At 39.3% G+C, this 26790-nt stretch overlaps 1 protein-coding gene across 1 annotated transcript in view; it reads left to right on the forward strand.

Moving 5' to 3' along the window:
* The window catches only part of cpne5b (copine Vb), a 163997-nt gene that overhangs the window by 39091 nt on the left and 98116 nt on the right, over positions 1-26790 (forward strand). The window contains exons 2-7 of the mRNA XM_084730902.1: positions 4723-4763; positions 5108-5154; positions 14902-15005; positions 17085-17124; positions 18950-18964; positions 21786-21862. Of these exons, the coding sequence (XP_084587028.1) occupies positions 4723-4763; positions 5108-5154; positions 14902-15005; positions 17085-17124; positions 18950-18964; positions 21786-21862 (324 nt within the window). The remainder of the gene's footprint in view (positions 1-4722; positions 4764-5107; positions 5155-14901; positions 15006-17084; positions 17125-18949; positions 18965-21785; positions 21863-26790) is intronic.

Raw genomic sequence — 26790 nt, forward strand, 5'->3', positions numbered from 1 at the left:
ATACTTATATTCCATTTCTGCCATTAATCTCACAGGCTGAGACAGGGACTAAACTATACTAAAAAAATTACTGAAAACGACAATCAACTGAAAAAATCATACAATTATGAGCAACAAAAGGTAAAAAGTATGTGTGCTGTAAAAACTCATGTCTCTCAGTGTTCACAGATTTGGCTTTGTTTGAGCCAAGTTTTAAACTTTCATTGAGAGATGGGTTTGCATGAATAAGAAAAAAAAAAGACATGTTTAGGTTAGACTTGAACTCCGTGCAGAAACACTTAACGGGAATGTCTTCCAATGCAGCAGAGGAAAACATGTTCCAGGCTTCCAGCACCCACACTTCAAGAGATGTGAACACCTCGCTGTCAGAAGTCAAATAGTGATTAAATGTTTAGTATTTTCTCAGATAAAAGACTCCTATATGTCTCTAAGTGCACAAGTCTTTGAGAGATTTACTACGATGTATCTATGGACATGTAAGGCACATAAAACAAACAGAGGCGCTCTGTGTTTTGATAGTAATGGGCTCTAAATTAAAGATCAAAGCATCCAAAACCAAAATGAAAACTTGAAGTAAAGTTGTGAAAGTTGTCAAACAATTTATGAATTTCTTATGAAGTTTTAAACAGAAAAATATCACGTTTCTTGCATAACAGAGAGAAAGAAAATCTACGTGAGTCAATTAAGTGTTAAGTATTTTTGTAATACAGGCTTTTAAATAACACAGTGTAAGTTTTCAATAATAATTCATAATAAAAATTCACAAACACATTTTCTCACAGAACTATGGTTAAATAAAGTACACGTGGAATGAATTAATAAATAATGCAGTCCACAAAATACTTTAGCCAGACAATATTCTACTAAGCATGTAACCCTCGGATAATAAGGTTCAGTTAATTGCCTTGTCTTGCATATTCACTAATTTCACGTATGAAGAAGATATTAGCATTTAGACAAAGTGAAAATTTGGAACATCACACTTCACAGATTAAATTACACAGACTGGATGTTGGAGTGGGGCAGATAGGCGGAGAGGCACACAGCTTGAAAGAGGCCCTTGACAATGACCTTTTTGGTCTTTCTCCTCGCATTACAAAAGCCTATAATTTTCTGTCTCCAACCTTTGCTGTAAATCAATGCTGCAGGCGCTAATCAAACTTCATGTTCAGAGGATTCCTTTAAAATGTGTCCTGTGATATGTCACCCACTGAAATTATGACTCCTGACATTAGCTGTCATAGTTACCAGCTGCTAATAAATACCATTAGTCTAGGAATTAATAGTACTAATTACAATTTTGGATAAGTGGCTTTAACAGTTTTGCCACAAAAATCCACAGGATTTTTAGTTGAAAGTTCAATTAATATTTTTTCACAGAGCAGATCTTAGACAAAAGTCTGTTACCATACAACTATTTTCACTTTAATATGAAAAGTGTGAGGTTACACACCGAATGCCATCGCAAAGAGGGAGGTGTGGTGGACGTTTGGAGGGCAGAGAAAGAGATGAGCACTCAGACATGCTGGTAATCAGGCAGCTATTGTATGAGATGCCAAACACAACAATTTCCTGCACTGATATATCTGCTGATTTTGTCACTGGTGAATGTATAAATGAAGTGTGTTTATGCACAAAGATCAGACTTGGACAAGCAAGAGATTGTAGGCTAAATGTAAAAATAATTCGTGCCCCTAGATGCTTCATGGCTGTGGTTTCATGTTTAATTGTTGTCTTATCTCTTAGACATACAGCATTTGATCCATGCTATCATCTCCAGCCATGCAGTAAAACTGCATTTAAGTAGCCCACAGTCACTGATTAAATCTAGAACATAATGGGTATATTGATTTGAACTTGTTTTAAGAACTGTAGCACTCTATTTAGTTAGACTTCTTACTCTACTGTACACTGAACAATATAAAGGGCGAGTGTAGTGTACTTCAACACAAGATAGTTCTGACAGGAGCTGCATTGTAGAATATACAGTACAGGTGTAGGTGTATTTATTTATTTGGAATTGAGGCTCCTATGTATCCATGGTACACCCACAGATGTTTACACTTTTTTCGACTATACACAGAATAAGTGGACGGAGCCCAGTGGTCACCCAGTGGTTTGTTGACCACCGCCATGAAGCTTCGAGTTTGGCATTATGAGGGGTGCCATCTTGCTCTTTTTTTGTAACCAGAGCGTGTGCAGTGCCAACGAGAGTGTGGAGCTGGTGGGTGATGTACTGCAACTTCAGAGGTGCTTTCTTTTGGCTTGCCTGTTCAGCAGGCCTACCTGGCCACAAAGTTTCTAACATTACAAGACATTAGAGCTGAGAAATAGGCTCAAATCATCTATTTGACAGTTTGATCTGAGTTTGGAGAGCCCTGTGTGTTGCATTGGATGGACTCACTGAGAATGACTTGTCAATCATGCGGTAGCTCTGCCCTAAAGCATACCATGCATCATGATCTGTTTTACTCTAAATGGGACCATAATTTACAAAATGAACATCATGTGGTATAAAGGACGACTTGAACGATTGAGACCAGAAACTCATTAGGACACAGCTTACTGAAGTCATAAATCAAGTGAGAAATAGGCTCATTTTCTCATAGGACTCCATACAAATAGACATCTTTTTGCAAACAGTGAAGTCGCCACCTGCTGGACATTAGTAAGAATGCAGGTGTACAGTACTTCCGCGGTAGCTTTAGTTTTGCTTATTTTGCTGTTTATAACTTGACTGATGTCTGATACCAGACCACCGTGCTGGCCACCGTATATACGCAGTACTGTTCCTCATGCTAACTCACCAGCGATTCCCACACAGGCCATCATGTCACAGATTTTGAAATCACTTTTCTCGGCTTGAAGAAAGTATTAATGTCAACAGTTTTGCAGACGCCTCTTATAATGGTTTTAAAATTCTTTTTGGTGCACAGGAATTATTTCCTGCAATATCTCAAGTGACCACTCGGCAAAATTGAAAGCAAGATTGAGTGGCAACACCATACTAATTATAAATCCATGTTCTGCACCCAGTGTCTCCACCGAGTATGAACTTGTACAGTGATTTGTAGCAGTTAGGAAGGCACAGACACATGATGTCTGGGCAACAGGAGTATCAGATCATGGAACGACTATCTGTTGTTTTCAAGACACATGAAAAACAAGTAATTTGTCTTTTAATTTCAGTTGCTTTGTATAATTCTCAGCATACAGTAGCTCCGCCCACTTTCATCAGAGCTCTAATCAGCCAGGATGATTACAAGCACCTGTGTAGTTGTGCAGGCCTTTAAAGTAGAGGCTAAATTACTAGTGTGAAAGTATCCTTGAAGTGCTTTAATGTCTTGTTTTGCAATCACTCACTGCTCAAGAAGCCCCCCAAAAAACACTCAACTTAACTTGAACAAATGATCAGCAGCCGACAGCAGAACAGGAGCCACTATTAAAGATTAATGTTGAGGGTGTGAAGGCCCATCGTTTTTCTTCCTTTTGTGTAAAATGTTTAATGTTACATTGCCACCCACTACTGATTTTTTTTTTCTTTTTTCCTTGAGCTATTTGCAAGGTGTTTTGGGTAGCCTTTGATGCCAAGTGTGGTGGTGAAAAATGTCTGGAGACAGGAGAGCCTCAATAGTCTTTAGAGCAAAGTTTTGTATGTTTCATATGAATCTAAAATTATATGGTTTACTACACACAACTTCAAACAGTTTTTAATGTAACTAATATTAATAATATTTTAAGTCTCCTGAAACCCTAACTATGTAATGAAGGGTCATATGTACATAAAGGGCGCAACACATAATCAATGGTAAAAATGCTTTCCGCTGGTTGTCCCATTGTTTTCTATGGAGAGAGCAGTGGTACCCGACCAAGTGGCACCACTACCCTCAGCGTGGCGTGCTGCTTGGATCTGCCGCTGACTGCTGCGTTCAGATTACTTGAACTTCAGTGAGATAACATCTGAATGTGATGATGCAGGCAGAAGAGACCACAGATGTGTCGAAGTGACACAAGCAGAGGAGAGAGAAACTGATGTTTGAGTTTTGAAGGGAACCCCAGACCTGTGGAAGATTTCCCGAGAGTGATCATTTTAACGTCACAACATAAAAAAAAAATTGCAAGAATTTCACAAATCAGGGGTTCCCTTCCAGACAAGCCTGAAGAAACGTGTTTCAGGGTTCCTCAAACTCTGTAACACAACATTAAAAGCAGACTATGATCTTGCCAGTAAATGTAATGCATGGTGAAATGTAAACAGTCAGGTTGGGTTATAAGATTAGTGAATCATATAGTTTATGAACTTGGCTACTTTCAGAGCTAAAGTTAGCTCAGCTGTTTGTATACCTGGCAGACAGGATGTAGTGGTTGTAGCGCTGTGCTTTGCCTCTCTGCGCCTTATGTGGTGGTGTGTATGGGACAAATTTCTTATCATGTGAAAGCCAACTATGCTCTCTTTAAAACCACTCCTTTTCCAAAATGGAGTCAATTTTACCTCACAGAACATGAGAATTCATTTCTAGAGGAAATTAACAGCTGTGTTTAAAATGGAAATATACATAATGTAGGCTATGCAACAAAAACAGAACCTTAAAAAAAAAAGTAATTTCACCAAAAAGTGGTTTCAAATTGACCACTTCAGACCTCTATCATAGCAACACGTCAGCATGAAAAAGAGGTTATATGTCACCGAATAACAATGGTTTCTCTTTCTTTGTTTTCTAGAAATCTGCTGGATAAAGACACATTTTCCAAGTCAGATCCATGTGAGTACAGCGACTGAATGTTCATCTGTGTTCTTCTGTCATCCCTGTGCAGACACTCTTTTCTTTAAAGAGAAAATACAGCTTTCAGTTCATCGTTTCTCCTTCTCTTCTAGTTGGTATCTGTCTTTGTGGGTATGTTGCCCTGTGATTTGGGATATCTGTGTTTTGCTCATGGAGCCATGGCTGTTTGTTCACTGTACTGGAGCTAAAAACCCTCATATTGATTTCCCATTTGGAATCTGCCTGCTTTTCTCTGACTGTCTCTCTCTTTTTGCCTCTCATTTTTTCCTCTTTCTTTCACCACATTTCATCTCTTTCTGACCCTCTCTGGTACTTTTTCACAGTGTGCGTCCTTTATACGCAAGGTGTTGAAACCAAACAGTGGAGAGAGGTGAGTGTACACACACACACACACACACATAAACACACACAAACACAAATGAAGAAAGGACTTATGTCCAATTAAGTTCTTGCTGTGCTCAGTGTGTTTGTTGTAACTGTGTGTGTGTGTGTGTGTGTGTGTGAGTGAGTGTGTGTTGATGTGTTGAGTGAGAAGGGTGAGTTTCTAGTTATGATATTTCCGTTCTTTTTCTTGTCTCTGTGAGGATGTAGTAGGTGGCTTTAACACTTCATTAAAACTGTTGAGCCGTCAGTTGTCTGAAAATATCAGGGAAATATTCTTTAATTGGATGCTCCAGTCAACAAAGAAAAAAACAGCCACAACATAATGATCAATATGTTGACACTATGGGGAATAAACAGCACACTGGGGAGACATTAAGTCAGATCTTTCTCAGCATTGTCTGCTTTATGTAGTCCATGCATTACTGTCCATGCAATACTGTACTGATCGTCTGACCAGTCAGTCTGTTTGTCCATGCATTAGTTCTTTTGTTCTGCAGATACAATAAAATATATATTTAAAAAAACATGAACAATAATGATAGCCTGTGGAAAACATTAGTGAATACTGAATTGAGGCACTAATAAACTCATTATTAATGTCAGGGAAGGTCGTTGAGAAACCGACCATTTATTTGAACAAGCCGCTGCAAAAACTGTCAGATGTGACAGATGATAGTAATCATTACTTCTGTGGCACTTTTAGAGAAAAAGGCTGGTGATATTTTACATTTGTCCAAATCCAGTGAAAATACCAACACAAACAGTGAACTGATCCTTCTAGTGAGTGACTGTCTGTGTGTCTAAAACCTGATATCTTATTCCTCTGGGCCATAGAGTGCCATTGTTGACCAAAAACTATTAAAAACCATGAACCATTACATACCCAAACCATAGATCATAGACGGAAAATCTGAGTCTGAAAAATCCAATACATCATGATGTTCAATTTGTAGATTATGCTCCAATTTAGAATGAAATAACAATGAAGCAGGGAATGATCATTATGCTGTTGTTTATTTTGAGTCAATCGTACAAAACACTGTCCTGCTGCTTTAAATGCTCACCAAAACAACAAATCCACAGATTAAACTATATATTTAGGAACCAGTCAGGCTTGGAGCCGAGAGCCACAGATAGAGAAGGAAAGTCAGAAAGTAATGAGAAATGGACTGATGCTTTTTTTTCTTCATGGGATTAAATAAAAATAACAAAAATATCAAATAATATCACCAGCCTTATTCTTTAAAAAGCTGTGTTTCAAAGTGTTTAAAGGACAATGACAATAAAACATTAAATAAGATAAAGTAGGACATACTGTAATAAACAAAAGTTTAGGATGCAAATAATGAAGGTGATATTAAAATAACATGATAAAACAGAATATAGGCATAAATAGGTTAAGTAAGCTGGGTGAAAAAATGAGATTCAAAAGTTATTAGTGGAGTTTCTGGACTGATATTGTCAGGGAGGTTGTTCATATTATTTTATATATAGATTTTATGCGTAATATTAAATACCATCATGGTGTCAGATGTTGCCAGAGTGCTTCACTTGATGTGTTCGTTATAGTCAACCAGGACAGGTCTGACAGGGAAAGCTGATCAACTTCTTATAAGCAAACAATGGAGAAAGACCACAATAAAAATGCAGACAGGGATATTTGCTAGTTTTTTAGTTAAAATTTAAAATGCTTGTGTCTACTGCATATGTCCATTTATGAATAACTGTTTTTCTGAATTACTGTGTCTGTGTGTTACATGCAAAAAATATTTATGCTTATGGACACATTTCCATAACAGACTACTGAACAGTTGTCTTTGATGTCAGCCCCCATGTTTGACATCATCACACATCCCACAGTGCAAACTGTCAGTGCGCAGAAGTGGTCACAGATATTATTTTTGCAGCCCTGGTCCAGTACAGATGTATAATGGATCATTTAACGGAATTAGTGTGTATTTATACAGTCAGATGACCCTTATATCTCCTGCTTGTGTGTTTACCCGCTGAAAGCAGATGGCTGTGTGGGCTTTCATTCAAATGTGGCTGAGGGACTGCGGGGGACTCTGTTGTATCCATGTTTGTGAGAAAATATTTATGCATACTATATGTGTATATACTTAAAGCATAGGCGTACACATATGTTAAGAGCTTCCTATCATTAAACTCGCTTTCAAAATGGCACTTTTTTTCTAGTCTGACAACCACTGATCGTGAGACAGGCCGTTATTTTTATCAAGGACACCAAACATAATTAATGTAACGAGCACTTTCGCTTTAGTTTATTTTCAAGACAAAATGCACTTCATCCTGTCATGTCCACTGGTTTTGTTCTAAAAACAGAAACATTTAAAGCAGTCAATTCCTCGCGGAGATAAACCGTCACATCCACAATCATATCGTTAAGAAGTGGTGGGTGTTGATGCGGCTGCAGGTAATGCTGTGTGAGACTGAACACTCCCAAACCTCAGACAGAACAGGTGACTCACTGAGGACTTTTACATAACACTTTATGACAGGTTCCTCTAGTGGTCAGACTCAGGTCACATTTGATGAGGATTTCCAGCTCCTCTGGTATTTGTCATGTCTTGTTAATGCAGCTGATGCTCTCTATGAAAGGCTTCATTTAGAAGAAGAATTTCTACATCACTGTTTGCAACTATGCAGCTATGCTATCTTTTGTGATTTTGGATTTTACATGTACATTTTCCTGCACTGGGGGGCGGCATAGTGGTTAGTACTGCCGCCTCACAGCAAGAAGGTCCTGAGTTCTCCCTGTGTCTGCATGGGTTCTCTCCGGGTTCTCGGCTTCCTCCCACAGTCCAAAGACATGCATGTCAGGTTAATTGGTGACTCTAAATTGCCTGTAGGTGTGAATGTGGGTGTGAGTGGTTGTCTGTCTCTATGTGTCAGCCCTGCGATGAACTGGTGACTCGTCCAGGGTGAACCCCGCCTCTCACCCAATGTCAGCTGGGATAGACTCCAGCCCCCCGCTACCCTTCGGGAATAAGCGGTTACAGAAAATGAATGAATTTTCCTGCACGGTAAAGTGCTTTGCTCTAGATTTGGTGGATGTATACTTTTATAGTGATTTTACACTTGGGCTGACTGGAAGGGTTTTTCCTGGTCCAGAGGCTGTTTTCCCTGCAGAGTTCAGTGTGTTTGGTGAAGTGTGAAAGCTGTTATGTAACTTGGGTGCAGAAAACTGGTCTCAATCTGTCATATGCTGTTAGTTGAACATAATTGTTCTATATTACATATTAACTTTGTCTGCCATCATGTATAATAATTCATTTGTTGATCAATATATACAATATCAACAAACAACCAACAGTGACAATCCCCCTGCAAAACAATAGAGAAAATGAATCTGGGTAAAGCGCTCAGGTCATAGGAGATGTTTACAGGGGACCAAGTAGGGCTACTCTCTACAAACATGTTGAACAATTTTAAGTATTATTGACTGATGCAACCACAGTGGAGTACTGAGAGCACTGTCAGGAAAACACTCTGACAAGCAGACGTCCGTCCTCAAACAAGGTATCTAAACAGAACTGTCTATCTACACTGTCCGTTGTCAAATAGAGGCAAAATGCCAAAAAGTAATCACTAGAAGAAGAAACACTCTGTCCAGCCACTCTCCTCTCCTTACTACACCTGTCTCTAAAGCTCAGCACTGCCTATTATCATTAAAAAGAGTAGCGCTAATGAAGCCAGGGATTGAATCAAGCAAAGCCCTATAATCTTGAAAGTCAGTTAGGTCAAATTATTATCAACATGAGTAAGCTAACACCTCCTGAAAATCTTGTTTTTGCTGATCTCTAGTGATTTAACTTCTCACCTTGCTGCAGTGGTGGACAGGTGTACTTCAACACTCTGTGACCCTGTGTTACATACAGAAGAAACAGATTTAATATCAGCTTTTAGAACCTGTTATCATCACTTCCAATTATCTGGTGAACTGTCCACCTTACAAAGACCCACCCTGTAGGTAACAACATGAATGTTGCTAACGGTTGTCAGATCACAACAGATTTCTTTTCTTGTAATACAGGGGTGAGGTGGCAAACAGCTGTAGGATGCGTGGCTGGTTGAGCTTTGACAGTCACCAGAAGCACATTTGTGGCCCTTTGAGAGAGACGGGTACCTGTGCTGCAGCTGGGACAGCTGCTACACTAGAGACATACAGAGACATTCTCCATTGTATATGTCTGTAGGGAAACAGTCCAACTCACCCGATTTGGACTCCATTGACTGCATGTTTCAGGTGGCATAAGCCATATTTACTATCTGCATTTTCAAAATTCTCCATTGCTTAATGAAACAGTAACAACCTCTGAGCTATCAACCTCCATGCTTAAAATGGCAAGTTAGCACCTTAATCACTAAAGGTTTGAATGTATCAGGAGAGGGAGGTAAATAATTCAGCCAAACTGAAGGAAACAGAATTTCGTGTGATTATTATTATTACAACTGAGCCAAATTTGAATGATTAAAAATAAGTATATAAAATTGGGTCTCAAAATCAATCAAATTGGCAGTTTTCTCTGCTGTTAAATGCTGGGGGCGTATCCACTCCACTATCTCAGTGTCAAACACCAATACGACCTGAAAACAACCTGCTCTGTCTAGCAGCTTTATTGGACTTTTCCAGACACCAGAGAAAGAGGACTGTGACAGGATGGTATCTTTTTACTTGTGTGTTGGGTTGTTGAAACTGAAGAGAGCTGAAGTGAACTGCTGGGCTGGTTTAAACTGAGAACTGAGTCCCTGAAGATATGTTAGTGACCACTGTGAGGGTGAAGTGAACCATGATTCAGGCACAACACCGAGCCACATTTTAGGTCCGCCAAAAAAATCCTGAACACAGAAGAACAGTTTAACAGTCTAACGTCACAATTCACACTACATAGTTCTCAGTCTTTTGACATGTTTTCAGCAACTATTTTCTAGCATGTATTATGTGTTTAGAAGGAAAACTCCCCTTTTCCTTTGAACAGACTTTAGAAATTCAGAAACCTCATCATGGATGTGTTCTGAGATGGCACCCCATTAATTCACATAAAAGCTGCTCACTGGGTGCATCCACCAAAAAGGTTTTTGGGCTTCCTCGGGTTCTTTAAACCATGCACATTAGACTCCTCATTTGGCTTCCTGCAGGCTCCCTACACACTGTTTTTCCAAAAATTCTTTCATTTGACCCAATGGTTTATATTCATGGTTCCACAGCTATTATTTTCTATTTTAATGACTGTGTTTGGACAAAGACACAACCAGGCAGCTCAGGGCTCCTCCTGGGAGAATGAAACAAACCTTATTAATTTGTCCTTATTTGGCTAACCAACCAAAAATTATAACTTCTGTTGAGCTGCAGCCCCTGCAGCACCCTGGAAACATCAGTAAATCTGTGCAGGACTGTTGCCAGGGAAGAAAATCCACACCACTTATACAAAAATGTTGAAAAGCTATTTTTCAGTGATCACGTTTGCTGCTTTAGATACAGAGCAAGAGAGAATGTGCTAATTTACAGTAGATTTATGAAGATCTGACACGACTGACCTTTTTCAGCATTTTTCCACCTTCTAATTTGATCACACACTACTGCATGCTGTTGGTGCTCTATGTGTGTGTGTGTGTGTGTGTGTGTGTGTGTGTGTGTGTGTGTGTGTGTGTTGGTGCAGGTATGTATCTGTCTATTTCTCTGTAATTTACATGTGCACACATGTTGCAGCCTCACACAGTCACAGCTCTGGTTCAAAGCTCTAATGATTTTTGGGATGTATTTTCCTATAAAGACACAGCACACTTGTCATACACAGGAGTTGCTGGTCTACCGCTGGCGTGACCTGTTAGTGTGTTTGTGTCACTGTGTGCCACAGTTTGGAGAGAGTGATATTTGGTTTGTGTAATGGTGAATTCTGATGGCACAGTAAACCGGTGAAAATATTCTAAATCTAGCGCCACTTAAACTGATATTGATTTTTTAAGGTGGGCCTTTTCTAGGTGGCTCAAATGACTTTTGTTGGCGATTCTGTCCACAAAAGTTCATTGCTCAGCTCCTGTGTTGGTGCCCTTCTCTGCTTCTCCAAACTGGGGGCGTATCGATGGGTATCAACTGTCGCTAATACACTCATTATTCTCAAGTACCTCATGCAACCCTACCACAAATAATATGAACTATCCTATAGGGGCTGTTCAATACTCTTTTAAACACACCCCAGTGCTTTTCAGTGATGTCCAAATCAGAAAAAAGCTCCATTTACACTAATTCACACTACTTTCATTTACCTCTCTGTGAGGAGACCAGACTCCACCAACTAACTGTCTGCTGAACAGGATACAAGAGGAATAATAATCCATGTTGGCCAAAAATCTACAGGACATTCAGATGGTACAAATCCCCAGCGGTGATCGCGCTGTGCTCTAGGGATAAATTTAATGAAATCTTTGTCAGGTTTGGAACCAAAGAACCACAAAGATAATGAAGGATTAGACTTGTGTCTTGTTATCGCTCTCCTGTGCCGGCTGGGGCCCTTTATTTTACACCACGCTCTCTTTTAGGGAGATGTTCACATTTCAATATCAGGCACCGCAGGTCTCTGCAGTATCTGTTGCTAGCCCGAAGAGCTCAATTTGCCATATGTGTCTGCGTGCTAGCCACTCTGCATCTGTGTGTGTGTGTATGTGTGTACATGACGAGGGTGCGGGTCAGGGACATCATGCCAGATTCTCATTATCCAGCTCCAGCAGCCCAGCAGTACCTAATGAACTCTGCAGCGCAGTATTGTCTCTTCCACTCAGCGGGGAAATCACATTATGGAGCTCATCTCGGCCATCACCCGCCTCTTTGCTAACATGTGCTCACAGCCTCATCAACACCTCAGGGTCTCTTAGAAAGTCTGGGTGGCTGACAGAGTTAACATTCACATCCTTTTCTCCACTTTTCTCCCTCGTTGGTGTTAAATTTAGATGTTCAGCCAGTGGGTTCACACAGAGAAAATACAATTTTATAAAAACACAGAGTTCAAAGAGGTGTTCAGCATTGTGTAACAGTGCAGGAGTGTAAGGTTTTACCGCAGTTGTGTTGTCCTAATTGCCCACAATGTGTTGTATTTGTTGTTTTTACTGTATTGATTGAAAAGATTTTAACTCACACATCCACCTACAGAACCTGCTGTCCACATTATGGAAAAACAAGACCGCCTCCTACCTGAAAATGTTTCCTTGACATTGATTGAAATCGTAGAGTTTGGCAGCTTTCCAGTTCAACAGGTCATGTTTGGCTCAAATACAGAGTGTGTATGATGTGAGGCATCGGACTTTACATCTTTATGGTACACTGCAGGCAGGAGACACAATACAGCAATACTCTAAATCTAATTAGTTTGTGAACTGAATTGAATCACCACTCCAGCAGTTGTGACAAAATTAATGAAGGATTAAGATGAAGATGAAGAATTCATTAAGATTAATTAAGTTAATTAATTAAGATGGAAAAGAATCAGATGTAACTAGAGAAACAGTCATTGTTAAGATTATGAAGAGTCATTAATGGCTGGAATCAAGAGTTTCTCTTTGTGAAATGAAAATGAATCCAAATGTCACGTGAAAGAAGTTCACCCAACACATGCATTGGTGTAATTATATTTTACCTTATTATGTTTTTATGGGCTCCAATAAAAGATGGATTATCAACCAGTGTGTCAGATAGCTGTAGTTAACTTCAATAATCGAACATTTGTGGCTGGTGGCCTTGCGTCAAAATCAGGACTGTTATTTTGATAGATGGTTCATATTCCTAAATAAAGTTGTGTTTGTCTGATTTCCTCAAAGTGACTGACATACAGAATTCCTTGGGCCAGTTAATACTCCAGTATAGGACCACTTGTTGGTCCCTGGGTTCCTGTGTGCATTATAGTCGATGGAAACTTCAATCTGACAGGGTAATTCCACAAAGCAACAGCACTGGGAGGGTAGAATAGTGGGCAAAAAACTACTTTTGCCCTGGGGCATTCAAACAACTTAATCCAGCTAAGGCTACAAGGACATTTTAAGAGACGTTTTTCAATACGCCACTCAAAGTCTTGGGTAGTTACCAAGGAAGGGAGAAGAACAGAGGAGGGGGTATTCTAAAAACAAACTGCTTCATATGACGTGTCATCCAACATTGTTGGAAGGCAAAAGTGTTTATAGCAGCTCTGGGTGGCCATGCTCAAAGTTGGCATGAAAGACCTGTTGTCATAGAGAGGGGCAACAAGCAAAAATCACTGAAATGGGGAAAGGGGGCACACTCATGGTGTTACACTCTTTTATTTGCAATAAACGTTGTCTTGTGATAACAATCTGAGATCTCGCTGCCCGCAAATTGGGGATTTCTAAATGCACTGTAGTAGCTTGAACAGTGGCAGGAACATCTGCTAACTAACGCACACCTGAAACTCATGGAACAAAACAACAAGATGTCGACAAGCATCGCAGCTGATGTACAAAATGTCTTAGAGTGGACAGGAATGATTCAAACTGGCAAACTGATCCACAACTTAAAACGAATGTGAGCCAGCAGCGTAAAGTGAGGGGTCCAATGTCACTTCCTTACTTCTGGCTTTCTTGTTTGGACTACACTTATTGTGGAACTCAACCTTCATTTTGATCTGATCTACATAATATAAGTTTCATTACTTCATCTTGCATGGTTGTGAGGCTCAGACATACCTGTCAGAGAGCTCAAAACTGTTTATGTGGCAGTTCCTGCTACAAAAGGTATCTCCAAGACCACATTTTGCCAAGATGACACACACACACACACGCACACACACACAGACGCACAGAGTGAAAACAATACCACACTGTTGTGGCAACCATGAATTGTGACCATATGTTCACTAACTGCTACCAACTGACTTTGTGCTTATGTCAAACCAATGTTTAATATAAATACAAATATAATCAAAAAATAATAGCATCTTCACACATTATTTAATGAAGTATTTGGTTAAATAGGACAATTCCTTCATTAAATGATTTATTTAGGCTACTGTATCTGAAACTCTTAATCAGCTTTTTGTACAGTATATGCATGTGGCATCACTGGGTCTGTGCCAGCCTTGTCTTTGGCATATCTCCCACATTTGTCACTTTGGGAGTGAGAATCCCACTAATTAGGGAGCCTTAATCACTGCCTTTCCCCTCCTCTCCCTTCCCACTCTTTTCCCACTCCCACTCCCCCCCCCCCCCTCCTTTTTTTGTCCAAACCCTCCACTGTATTTCTGCCCCCCTTTCTTCCCCCTGCTTTTCATACATCTTTGGCCTTTTTTTCATTTGCTTTTTCTCTCCCAAGTCCGCCCATGTTGTTTCGCTCTGTCTCTTTCTACACATTTTCTTCAGTCTCCCTTTATCTCTTTCTCTCTGTGGGGTTGATGAGTGAGTTATCCTGCTGTAATTAATGTGGGAGAGGAGTGAGGATCAAGGAAGCAGGAAGCACACCCCTGGTTTCCTTGCACAGCAGCAGCAGCGTGTGAAAGCACCTCCATTAATCAGGCCCCTGTAAATGTATGTGTATGCATGTGTAATAAGTAAGAGTCTGAGAAAGAGGGGAAAAGAGCCAAAACAAAGATAAAGTGCAGGGAGACAGCAGCACTAACTGTATTTGTTTATTAAACAGTGTTTTGTTGTCTTGCATTTCCTTTCATCATTTTTTCTCTCCTGACCTCCATCTGTCTTTCTCCTCCTTCAGTTTGGCAGAACGGAGGTGATAGACAACACCCTAAACCCCGACTTTGTTCGAAAGTACATCTTGGACTACTTTTTTGAAGAGAAGCAGAACCTTCGCTTTGACTTGTGAGTGATTTCCTCTGAAGTCGTATAATCATGGTATCTTCTCTCCTGCCCTCTGTCCTCCTTAACTGTGATGTCGTTTTCTGTTCTGTGCTGATTGAGAGCTTTGCAACTGCAGTCTTCGTTTGGTAACCCTGCCTCTAAACAGCGATTGCCCAATAACTGCTTAGTAACTGTACAACTGGACAAAGCAAGCCTGTCAAGCAGTGGATTTCTCCACGTGCACGAGGCTCTATGAGAGCAGTATATCAAGGGTGAATCACTGATATCAGTCACAAAACACTCAGTACAAAGCGAGTCATAGAAAAGTGAAGACATTCCACAGATAAAAGCTCAAGAAAGAACGGGGAGAAGACCAAGAAGTCGGCATCATTCCATTGTGCAAATCCGGGGAAGATTACATTTTTGTCACAGTCATGGCAAAGCCGTCACTCTGTGTGAAACAGGGAAACACTCACTTACTCATCTTTTCAAAATCTAGCGTCAGTCTAATCAAGCAATGTTTGCTGACGGTCCATAGGCAGACCTTAACCATTATAGTACAAGTCCAAGTTAAGTCTCAAGTCTGTGTGTGGCAACTTAAGTGTGACTTAAGTCCCCAACTCTGGTCCCCAAAAGCATTTTAATGATCTTTTTATACCATATTACAGTATAATACTGGGTCCAACTAGGCCTGCCCTACAATAGACCTTTTATTTTCATGTGTTCTATGTGGATCATCAACTAGTGAGGATGCTAACTTTTTGCCTTCGACATGTAGCTTGATATCATGTAGCCATCAAGTGGATATATTTAAGTGCTCTTTGTTTTAAAACATGTCAGCTCAACCAAGTCGGCTGTTATAATTAAGAAACTTGACATGTGCCCCCCTCAGTTACTGTCAAGCCTGTCAAGCCTTTTGTTCTCACACACTGAATTTTTAAACAATGGAACTTCTATTTTACACAGAATTAAACAAAAGCAGGCTTATTTCAGGTCAGCAATCTTGGATTTTTTTTTTGGTGTGATGACTGTCTCTAGCGTATTTGATCAGCTGTAAGTATCTAGCATATGCTAATGCTAAAGCACCATAAATAAGGTGAAAACTCCATCTTCAGCTGATTTTTTTAATCTTTACAATTGACATGTTCTAAAATGAGAACATTAATTAAAGGGTCCAACATGTGCACTTGATGGCTACATACATGATATCATGCTTAAAAACTGAGGCTCGGGGTGCTCCCGTGGCTCAGTTGGTGTGGCATTGGTCCCATGTGCTGGGGCTGTTGGTCCTCTGCAGCGGTCGCGGGTTCGATTCCTGCCTGTGGCTCATTTGCTGTGTGTCATTCCCCCTCTCTCTGTCCCCCTTTCTGTCATGTCTTCAGCTGTCCCTATATTTAAAAATCTATCATAAATGTGTATAATGAAAATTTATATAAATAATAATATTGGCCGATAATATATTAATATATATGTGTGCAATTTGGAAACACAATGTTTATTGTTTTCCAACCAAGTAACAGTGAGAGAAACTCCTAAGTGTGTGCAGACTATCAGGGAATTTTTCTCATGTGCTTTTACTCGTAATATTAGTTCCTTCCTGTCTATTAGTGCCTGATTAATCTCTTGGTGAACAGGATCTATCGTTTCATCAGATGTTTAATCTTGGTACATCACATATGCTCCATTTCCCCCACTTTCATAGCTTTATATTCATATGCAAATCAGACCAGGCCCACCACTCATTATTATGGAAGGAGTACAGGTCCTGTTGAACCCTTTGCCCAATTACACTGTCCCACAACATCTGACAAGATACGAACACCCTGTCCTCTTTTCATCTTGGCTCATTCTGAATTTTTACAACCTTTATTTTTATATATATATATATCTCATGATGTCTCCCCACCTCTGCATTCTGTGGTTTTCAATTTTTATTATTCTCTTATCCTCTGTTCCATTTCATTTTAATTCAAACACTTCCCCAATCACTATCATGCACTTTCCCTCCTCTAGCCATGCTGGGGCTAAATGCAGTATGAAAAGCCATCTAGAGTTTTTGAAGTAAAATGACTTTGCTGTTTTCATTTTGTTTCCTTTTAGGTACGATGTCGACTCCAAAAGCCCTGATCTGTCCAAACATGTGAGTGCACATATTTTAACCTTGAACCACAGATAAATGGAGGCCGGTCTTCAGTAAAATCTGAATTATTGCCTTGAATGGCTCAGAAAATGGATAAAGTAAACACTGCTTGATGAAAAATGTTGTGCAAATTGATTTGAGATCGGCCAAACTCCTTTTTATCAGTGGTCTGATTGAGGCAATGTTTATGTTTTCTGCATCAATGTTGCCTGCTGCATGGTTCCTTTTTGATGAAATAAAGCAAACCCCTTTTTATTGCCTGATCATAGAAGAATCCAAATACAAATGTTTATTTTTCTCCTTATTCAATGTCCTTGTTGTTAGTTTAATGGGTTATCCATGGCATAACTGTGCTATAAAATATGCAATTTCTACCTCTATATATCTGATTTAGTCCTATATAGGTTTATTATTTTATTTGTTTTAGTAGTAGGCATTGTACAATAACTATACAGTCATGTACGAACCCCAATTCCAAAAAAGTTGGTTGAGTGAAAGGTAAATAAAAACATGCAAGTAATGATTTGCAAATACATTTCCACTTATATTCAATTGAATACAATACAAAGACAAGATAATTAGTGTTCAAACTGATTAACTTTATTGTTTTTGTAAATGTACACTAATTCTGAATATCATGCCTGCAACATGCTCCAAAAAAGTTGGGACATAGGCATGTTTACCACTGTGATACATCAACTTTTTTTAAAATGCCTTTTAACAGATAGGACAGCTGAAGATATGACAGGAAATGGGGTAAGAGAGTGCGGAAATGACTCAGCCTCCACACATGGGGCACACGCGCCACCAACTGAGCCACCCAGGCGCCCTGTAATTGTTGAAGATTTGAAAGTGAAAATCTTTCCCATTCTTGCTTGATATATGACTTCAGGTGCTCAACAGTCCAGGGCCTCCGTTGTTGTAGTTTTTGCTCAGAAAGGCACCATACATTTTCAATGGGAGACAGGCCTGTACTGCAGGCAGCCAGTACCAAAGTACCCAAACACCTTTGCTATGCTGCTGGAAAAAGTGCACAATGTGGATGGCATTGTCCTCCTGAAATAAGCAGGGATGTCCCTGAACAAGACATGTCTGGATGGCAGCATATGTTGCTCCGAAACCTGTATGTGCCTTTCAACATTAATGGTACCTTTACAGATGAGACAGTTAGTCATGCCACGGGCACTAACACACCCCCATATCACAGATACTGAACTTCATACTAGTAACAATCTGGTTGGTCCTACTCCTCTTTACCCCAGAGGTCGTGTCAGTTTGAGCATTAAATATCTTGTCTTTGTACTGTATTCAGTTGAATACAAATCCAGAAGAATTTGCAGATCATTGCATTTACTTTTAACAGAGCATTGCAAATTTTTGGAATTGGCGATCTGTAGTAAAGCTTTGATTGTCCAATGCTTTTATCCATTAGTTTCCAATTTAATCCAATTTATTACATTTCATGATAATTTTTATTTCATGAGTAAAAGATGTATTTTATTTTTCCACAAGGCTGGAAACTATGGTGACAGAAAGCATTGACAAATGGTGAAAATAATCAGTTTTGATGATTATTTTTTTTAATGTATTTGGATGACTGGGGTTTGCATGTTTTCATCACTAGCTTAAATTCCACCTGCGTGCTCTGGGTTTTATTTCTGACACAGCATGTTGTCTTTCCACTCTCACGTCTACATCTTGAGCAGTGCTAGGAGTGCTAGGTATTTGGTACAGTGTTGTGTCTTGGTATATGATGTGCTCTGTTGTTGTTGTTGTTGTTACTGTTGTTGTTGTTGTTGCTGCTGCTGCCCAACTTTTCTGGAAGCCTGCAGAACTCAACGTAGGTCCCAGCATCTCTCTCTCTTCTGACACTGCATGGCTGCTGTCTCACATTAATGATCCTTTTCCCAGGAGGAAGGATGGTGTCTCTTATGAGAACAAAAAACACTAAGAACCAAGTCAACCTTACTGCGCAACTCTCAGCCATCGCTGCAGTCTCCACCAACAGCCACAATATGAAACTAAATATTCAGTCATGTCTTTTAGCAGTAGCGTGTTTTTGTAACATGATGAAGATGGCGAGATTTTCCAGGCTCTTCTTTACAGCAGTGAGTGGAATCAGTGGGCTTTAACAGACCACAGACTCACTGAAATAAAAACACATGATAACCGATGTTGAATTATTTAGTGTGCCCTGTCTGCCAAGGCCAAAGTTAAAGACTCTTTGGTTTGGATTGCCTAATATCCTCGCTGTGATTAGTTAGAAAAAAAAGACTGTTGAAACTAAATCCACATAATATATATTTTTTTTAAATCTGTCTAATGTACCAGATCAATGCTGGGTGACACTGAGAAACTTTATCTGGTTAAAGACATGATTAAGATTGAAACTACATCATTCTGTCTCTAAAAATGCATCAATACTGTCGTGCATCATGTTTCTTGTCATTGTTCATGGTGCTCTGAATCACTCCATCTTCTTCCATTTATCTGTTATCCTCCACAAAGCTGTGGTTTCCAACAGGTGGGTTGTGGTCGCCAAGCAGGACCTGTTTTTAGTGGGTTGCAATTAACTCAACTCAACTTTGTTACAAAAAAAAAAAAAAAAAAAATCATTTAAATTTATCTCTGGAACAGTCTTTTATTTTGCCATTTCTTTGTGGGCGGAGGCACAACAAGCAACTTTACAGTACAAATGGCCTTTTGAAGACGTTGTCAAGTAGACTTGAGCACTATCAGTTTTTTCATTCCCACCTGACACTTTACCAGCGTATAAGGTATTATGGTGGTATTTCTGTAAAACTTATGTAAAACAGCTCAACTCGACTCGACTCCACTGCAGATAGCAGGCTGCTCCCTCAAAGCAGGCAGAACTGACTGCCATAGCGACGTTACTCCTGCAGTTGGGAAACACTGTACACTCAGGAGCTTTGCTTTGTTCTGCAGCCTTCATTCACTGCCAAACTCAAACCTACACTGTACATTTACAGCCAGACTGACAACTTCACTGCGCACCTTTTTCTCCACTCAGTGCGCCTTCATCATCACTCTCTGCCACCAGACAGTAATTAGTCTGCCACTCGCCCTCTCTCATGCTCCCCAGAGTTACTCACTCACTATGATACGCTACTCTGACCAATCAGCAGTCAGCAGTGTTTGCTGGCATACCTTTATCATTGGGACTACGTTCAAAATACTCCCAACGCAGAGGTATTTTTATTTACTAGTAACTAGCCGTGTTTCCCAGCTCAACTGCACTGCCGTGTCGATCATATATATATATATATATATATATATATATATATATATATATACATATATATATATATAGTCTTCATTCCTCTTAACTGGCCCATAGGGGCTGCCAGTTGTCAAGAGCTGATACTTACTACTAATCAAAATGTCCTCGATTACAAAGGGGTTACATTTGAATATTCTTTCCAGGTTGCCTGGCAGAGATCTGCACTCTTTTAGTTATTAGTTTTATCAGTCATACTTCAATACTCCTTCTCTCAGTGAGCCTCAAGCCCCAGTTGTAATTACATTATTGAAGTTTTAATTGAAAGTGAAATAAGGGTTGCACAGTGGTTAGCTTTGTCGCCACACAGCAAGCAGCCCCTGACTGATAGGTTGAAAACAAACTGGAGGTGTACGTGTGAACCGTGACCTGATGTCTGGTGGAAAAGGCCCTGAGGACAGACCTGTTGGGAACCACTGCACTAAACCATGCTTACAGTGTAGACATAACCCTCATGGTTATGGTATGGAAGCATTTAAGTTCAGTTCAACAATTTTCTTTTTACTGTTCACACCGAAACCAGATATGATGTCACTTTGTTGAGCAGAGCATAGTCATGATAGCCTGGGAACCTATGATCTCATGTTTCCTTTGATCCGGCAGATATGTGCCACTCTCCCGTTCAGACAGATTTCCATCCATCTTGGATCTCCATGGGCCAGTCACAACTGTTTTCTGTATAATGTGGGGCGTGTTTGATACAATGACTGACAGAGGAACAGACAGAGGAACATCACCAGTCCAGATTAAAAAGTCACTTGTTTAGACAGCAACCGACCAGCCTCACAACAAAACAGTCAAACTAGGCGGTGCTGATCAAACAGAAACCAATATTCTGTTACTCCATTGCCTTTATCTCACATTAAATGGTTTAACAAACATATTTTAGTCTACTGTTTAGCATCTATTCAAGAAAGTTTGCTACCAGGTCCCCATTTTTTTCCTGCTTGAAAACAGACTAAGCACTGCCCCAACTTGCATGTGTTGCTCAGCACTACACCACACGTGTTATTGCTCTGATTGGCTGGAGGTCTATCTAAGGCATTTTGGTCTGGGTTGAAAGGCTTTGGAATTAGTCTGTTGATGCCAGGCTACAGTATGAGTGCACTATTTCTGTTACACAGTTAACAGAAAGACATCAAACAATACAGTCTGACGTCTGCCAGCATGATATAAAATGGGTCCATATGACACTATAATCAATGGCATATTCCATTAATCACAGATGTTGCACCGTTTCTTTTGGATAAAAGTCTGACTATTTTCTGGTTTGTTGTCTTTCCACTTCACATGCACCAACCTGTCCTCCCTCCCTCCTTCCTTCCTTCCTTCCTTCCTTCCTTCCTTCCTTCCTTCCTTCCAGGACTTCTTGGGTCAGATGTTCTGTACTCTTGGGGAGATTGTTGGCTCACCAGCCAGTCGACTGGAGAAACCACTGGGGTGAGTAAGAGTTTCAGTCAATTTTCCCACCGCCTAAGTATCCCTGAATCCAAATGTGATTGAGAGACACCATACTGTGCTAAGAGGGGGCAGAAGAAGAATGCTCTGGACACAATGTTTTGGCTTCATTTGTACTTAGAAGTTTATATGAAGGAAATAATATACTGAGAGAAACTGAGTTAGGAGTACAGAGAGTGTTAAGAAGTGAAATGACCGTAGGATGAGGAGGGGGAGGAAGGACAAGAGACACATTGGTTATTTAGTGAGACATGAGAGGAAAAGACATTGATCAGACAAAGAAGGAGAGGAAGAGAGGGGGAGACAACACATCCTACAGATGTTATCCATGGATAATTATTGTCATTAAAGAAAAGGGTGAAGTGCTGAGCAAAATTACCCAAATTACTGCTCGTCTCCTCAGCTTGTGCTCCAACGCTGGGTGAGAAAAATGTGGTGTTAATGGGGTATCCTGTAATCTGTCTATGTATCTATCATCCATCATCATCATCCTCATCATCATCACCATCATCGGTCTGCTGAGCTCTCGAGTAATTCAGGTGAAAGCTTTTAAATGTCGCAGTCAGTGAGATTTGCTGGGTCTTACCTCTGGATATTTTATCTTGGAGAACATTAAGAGGGACTATTTGAACACTGATATTCAACTTATCACTAATCTAAAATAACAAAAAATTAATTCTAAGCTGATTTTGGAGGAAAATATACTAATTTCTTAAAAGCGTTTAACATACAGAAGTTCAGAGAGGACAGCTGCAATTATTCATCAAACTATCATCAAAAGATAATTCCTGTTTAATAACTTTAGAAGAAGGAGAATTTGGAGATACATGATTTTCAATGAGGTTGTGCACCCAGTATGTTTAAAGTAGAAAACAGACTGATTATCTTACGCATTTTCAGATTCTTGCTTATCTTATTAAAGGTATAATACGTTACATTTCCACATTAAAATTTCTAAAAACACTAGACTTATGTTACATATTTTGTTGCGCATTTACATCGTCCCAAATGTTTACAATAACATTCAAACACAGAAAAAGTTGTAATTTATTCAACATAATGGTGCATTTTCTACTAGCCACTAGTTTCTATGACTTTCAAGAAACACTGGGTATATATATCAGAGTGTGTGGAAGGTAAATGACAAACATGACTAAAAGTAGCAGGAATAAAACTTGAATACATTACCTTGTATGTGAACATGATTTCCAAGTCATGTCAAATAGATTGTCATTGGCAGTGGTGGTTGTTTAACAATGAAGACAACAACGACTATCACTCGTTGCTACTTCGCCAAAGTATGTCTTTTGTTTCTGATGTGAGACAGACATACACACATATAAGAAAAAAAAAAAAAGACATACACATATATTGTACATTTAATTTGTTTGCATTACTAGTTTGCAACAGTTTTCTTTCTGGGCCTTTCCCCTATTTCAAGTATAGATGCAGTAAAAATAAGCCATACCCTATTAATAAAAGTGCACATGAAACACCAAAAATATCTGTCTCTCCCTACAGCACAATCCCTGATGATGACACAGTTGCAAAACTGTTGCAGAAACATGCTCTGACACTGTGTGCATGTACTATTGATGTTGCTTACTTAAGGGGACTTCAGCAGCACAAATATAACGGCGCCTTAAGCCTCTCTATTGAGAGCAAAACCTTAATAGTGTAATTACAAGTTTAATATCAAACCATTTATTTTTTTTTTTAGAATTTATACAGCATGGTTCGAAAGGGAAATGGAGCTCTTGCCAAATTATTTATTTTTAATTTGAGACACTCTGCAGCTGAGAGATAACACAACTGCTTGCCAAATTTTATTCTTATGGCAGCCTTTAATCTTTCTTTAAAGACTGAAAAAATAAAGCTGTTCTTATTGGGGAAACCTGCAACACAAAAATGTAAAAAAAAACAACAACAACAAACAAACAAACTTTGGTTTAGCTATTTCAACTATATAGGATGCATGCAGGGCAAGCCTGCCTTTGAAAATGCCACCAAACTAGCACACCTCTGAGTGTAACAAGCAGGTAGTACATCATTAAATTTTTTCTCATGGTATTTGTTTTATGGCCAGCAATTATCTTATGTGTACATTTTGACACAGTTTTGGGAATCAGACATTGGGATCAATTCCATTCTGTATTCTGAATGAGTGTGTTTTCTCAAATTCAAACACTGTCACATTTAGTGTGTCCAGAATTTGAGGTTGATGTGAACTTGAATAAAACCTTTGATCAGCAGCTTTTTGAGTTACACTGGAGCGGTTGTGTAGCAGCTTTGCTTTAAATTCTTTGAGAGAGAATCGCTGGGGTGGTGAAGCAGTGAGAAACACACAGAGGCCTGCTGAGTACACACACACACACACACACACACACAAACACAAACACAAAGTGCCCCGGTAGATCTGCTATCCAGTGGGGTTTGTTTTCATGTTTCTGTGGAAATGAAGAGTGATTCATGTTTCATTGCTTGGAAATGTCAAGACATTTTTCTAAGCTATGCTGAGCCAATGGGAGAATGTTTTAGAGCATGTGTTTGTTTTTCGTGTCTGTCTCAACCAGTCTGCTGCTCAGAGCCGGTCCTGGCCTCCATGGGACCCTAAGCAAAGTTCAGTTAAGGAGTTCTCCTAACTGACCGTTTGCCATTTTCACACAGTCACAGCTGACACCCCAGTGCTCCCACTATACTCCTCCCTCTTCTCCCCATTTATTGAATAGAATATTTTGTATAGAACCTTATGATTGAGTGAGTAAATATAATGAGATAAACATAAATTTAAAAAAAAAGTTTATTTTACATAAAATTTGGAAAAGATTAAAACATAACACATAAGCACACACACACACACACACACACACACACACACACACACACACACACACACACACACACACACACACACACACACACACACTCAGAGCCGTACACATTTCATTAACTGATTTCTGAATCTTGTTCCTGGTTAAATGGCATATGAATGCATAAGAGTGCATTTTATTCTTGTTCCGTGTTCTCTGTTCTCTGGCTATTTGTAATGGCTTTAATCTTCCTGAAATGAGTGCTTGTTTAATTAGGCAGCAGCCGTTGTAATTTTCATTATGAAAAGAAAAAGGGCTCCTGACGGTAAGGAGAGAGAAAGAGAGGAGGGGGAGAAAAGGTGAGTGGTTGTGTGCTTGAGGCACAGACAGAAACACCAACCACGATGAAGACAATCACAACAACACATTGCTTAGAGTAGAAGTGAAGACGATAGCAGACAATATTCAGTGAAGATGACAAACATGAATGCAGTAAACATCAGGTCTTCAAGATATTCAGACACGGGGCTTATTCATTCACCCTGAGTGAAACATGTTCAGAATAAACATGCTGTGTTTGTATTTCACCGAGCTAACTAAAATAACATCTTGACATGACTCTTACTTGTTTCTATTCATTTGTCATTTTTGAATGTGTGGGATGCTCGAGACTGTAACAGCTCTTTATTTTATAAAGGATGCTGAAGAAGCTTCTGCCTCAGTGCCAAAATAGTTGCACAGCCCTGAGGTCTTGATGTGAGCAGAGGCCTCCATGTTGATTGATTTTGTAGCTACTTGTTCATTTGTGTATTCTAGCATCACACAAAGAAGACTGGATTGTATTGTAAGCCACAGAGTAATTAACATTGACTATAATGAATGTATCAGATTGCATGGCCTCAAAGGCTCTTGTCAGTCTTTGTTTACTGCACTGCGTTATTTACAGATTCCCTTTGAGGCCACTCAGGCACACAGGAAACACACACAAAGCCATAAAAACACAGGCACCAGAGTCAGCTCAAAATAATTATGTGTACATGCCACAATATGTGTGTGTGTGTTTGCATATATGCATAAATATCACCATGAAAGCAGAAAACTGTATGTACAAGCATGCTCAGAGCAATCTCCTGTCATAAATTTATAAATAACAAATCATTCTGCCTTTGATAAACAGAGCCAAGCCACATGACATCCTTTGGATCGATGAGACACTCAGCTAATCAGACATCACTTGCTGTGATTTTCAGATATTCAAAAGCAACTAGACCGAAAAATTCTTGTTGGATAACTTCATCCACTGTGTGACGAGCAGCAGAGGGCCTGGAACGGACAGGTAGCACAGAGAAGAATCCCAGCAAGACTTGCAATAAGTTAAAGACACATGTCGTAATGTGGATGGGATTTGTGAAGTGATTCGTTTTATATTTATATTATATTAGACAAAGCCTGCACTGATTCCACTCATCTCATTAATTTGACTACAAATGCTACTGGAACTTCTTGTTTCCCAGAAGGCATCAACCTAATTTTACAGTCGCAGACAAAATCCACATTGATGTCATCAAATGGTTTCAAACTAACTTTGAAAAGTCTGAGACTATTGTAACTGTTGTGTTCAGTGTTGTGATATTATCATAATAACTTTATTTATAAAGCTGAACATATACCTTTCAAATTAAAGTTATAAAGTGCTTTACAGTAAAAACAAATATATAAAAACATAAGATATAAAAGATAAATAATTGAAATAAATTATGAATATCATCAGTTAAAGGATAAGTGTAAGATTTAAATGATTTACATGGATTTATAGGCAGAATATGACAGAAATGTAATATAATTGAATATAATATTCATATAACATATAACTATGTTTTCATTAATATATAATCACCTGAAAATAAAAACAGAATTTGCATAGCCATTCTTGGAAGGGAAGAGTGAAATAAGGTGTTTGCCATCAGCTAAATGCCACTAAATCCTACACACTGGCTCTTGAATACCATTTTTACTCCAAAAATAGCATGTATATGTTTGCGCTGTAAACACAGAAAGAGGTTTTTAAAAGTGTCTTTGTGTTCAGCTCTTAGCAATAAC

The sequence above is a fragment of the Lutjanus erythropterus genome, chromosome 2 (assembly GCF_056507025.1).
Source record: "Lutjanus erythropterus isolate fLutEry1 chromosome 2, fLutEry1.hap2, whole genome shotgun sequence".
NCBI classification, from domain to species: Eukaryota; Metazoa; Chordata; class Actinopteri; order Lutjaniformes; family Lutjanidae; genus Lutjanus; species Lutjanus erythropterus.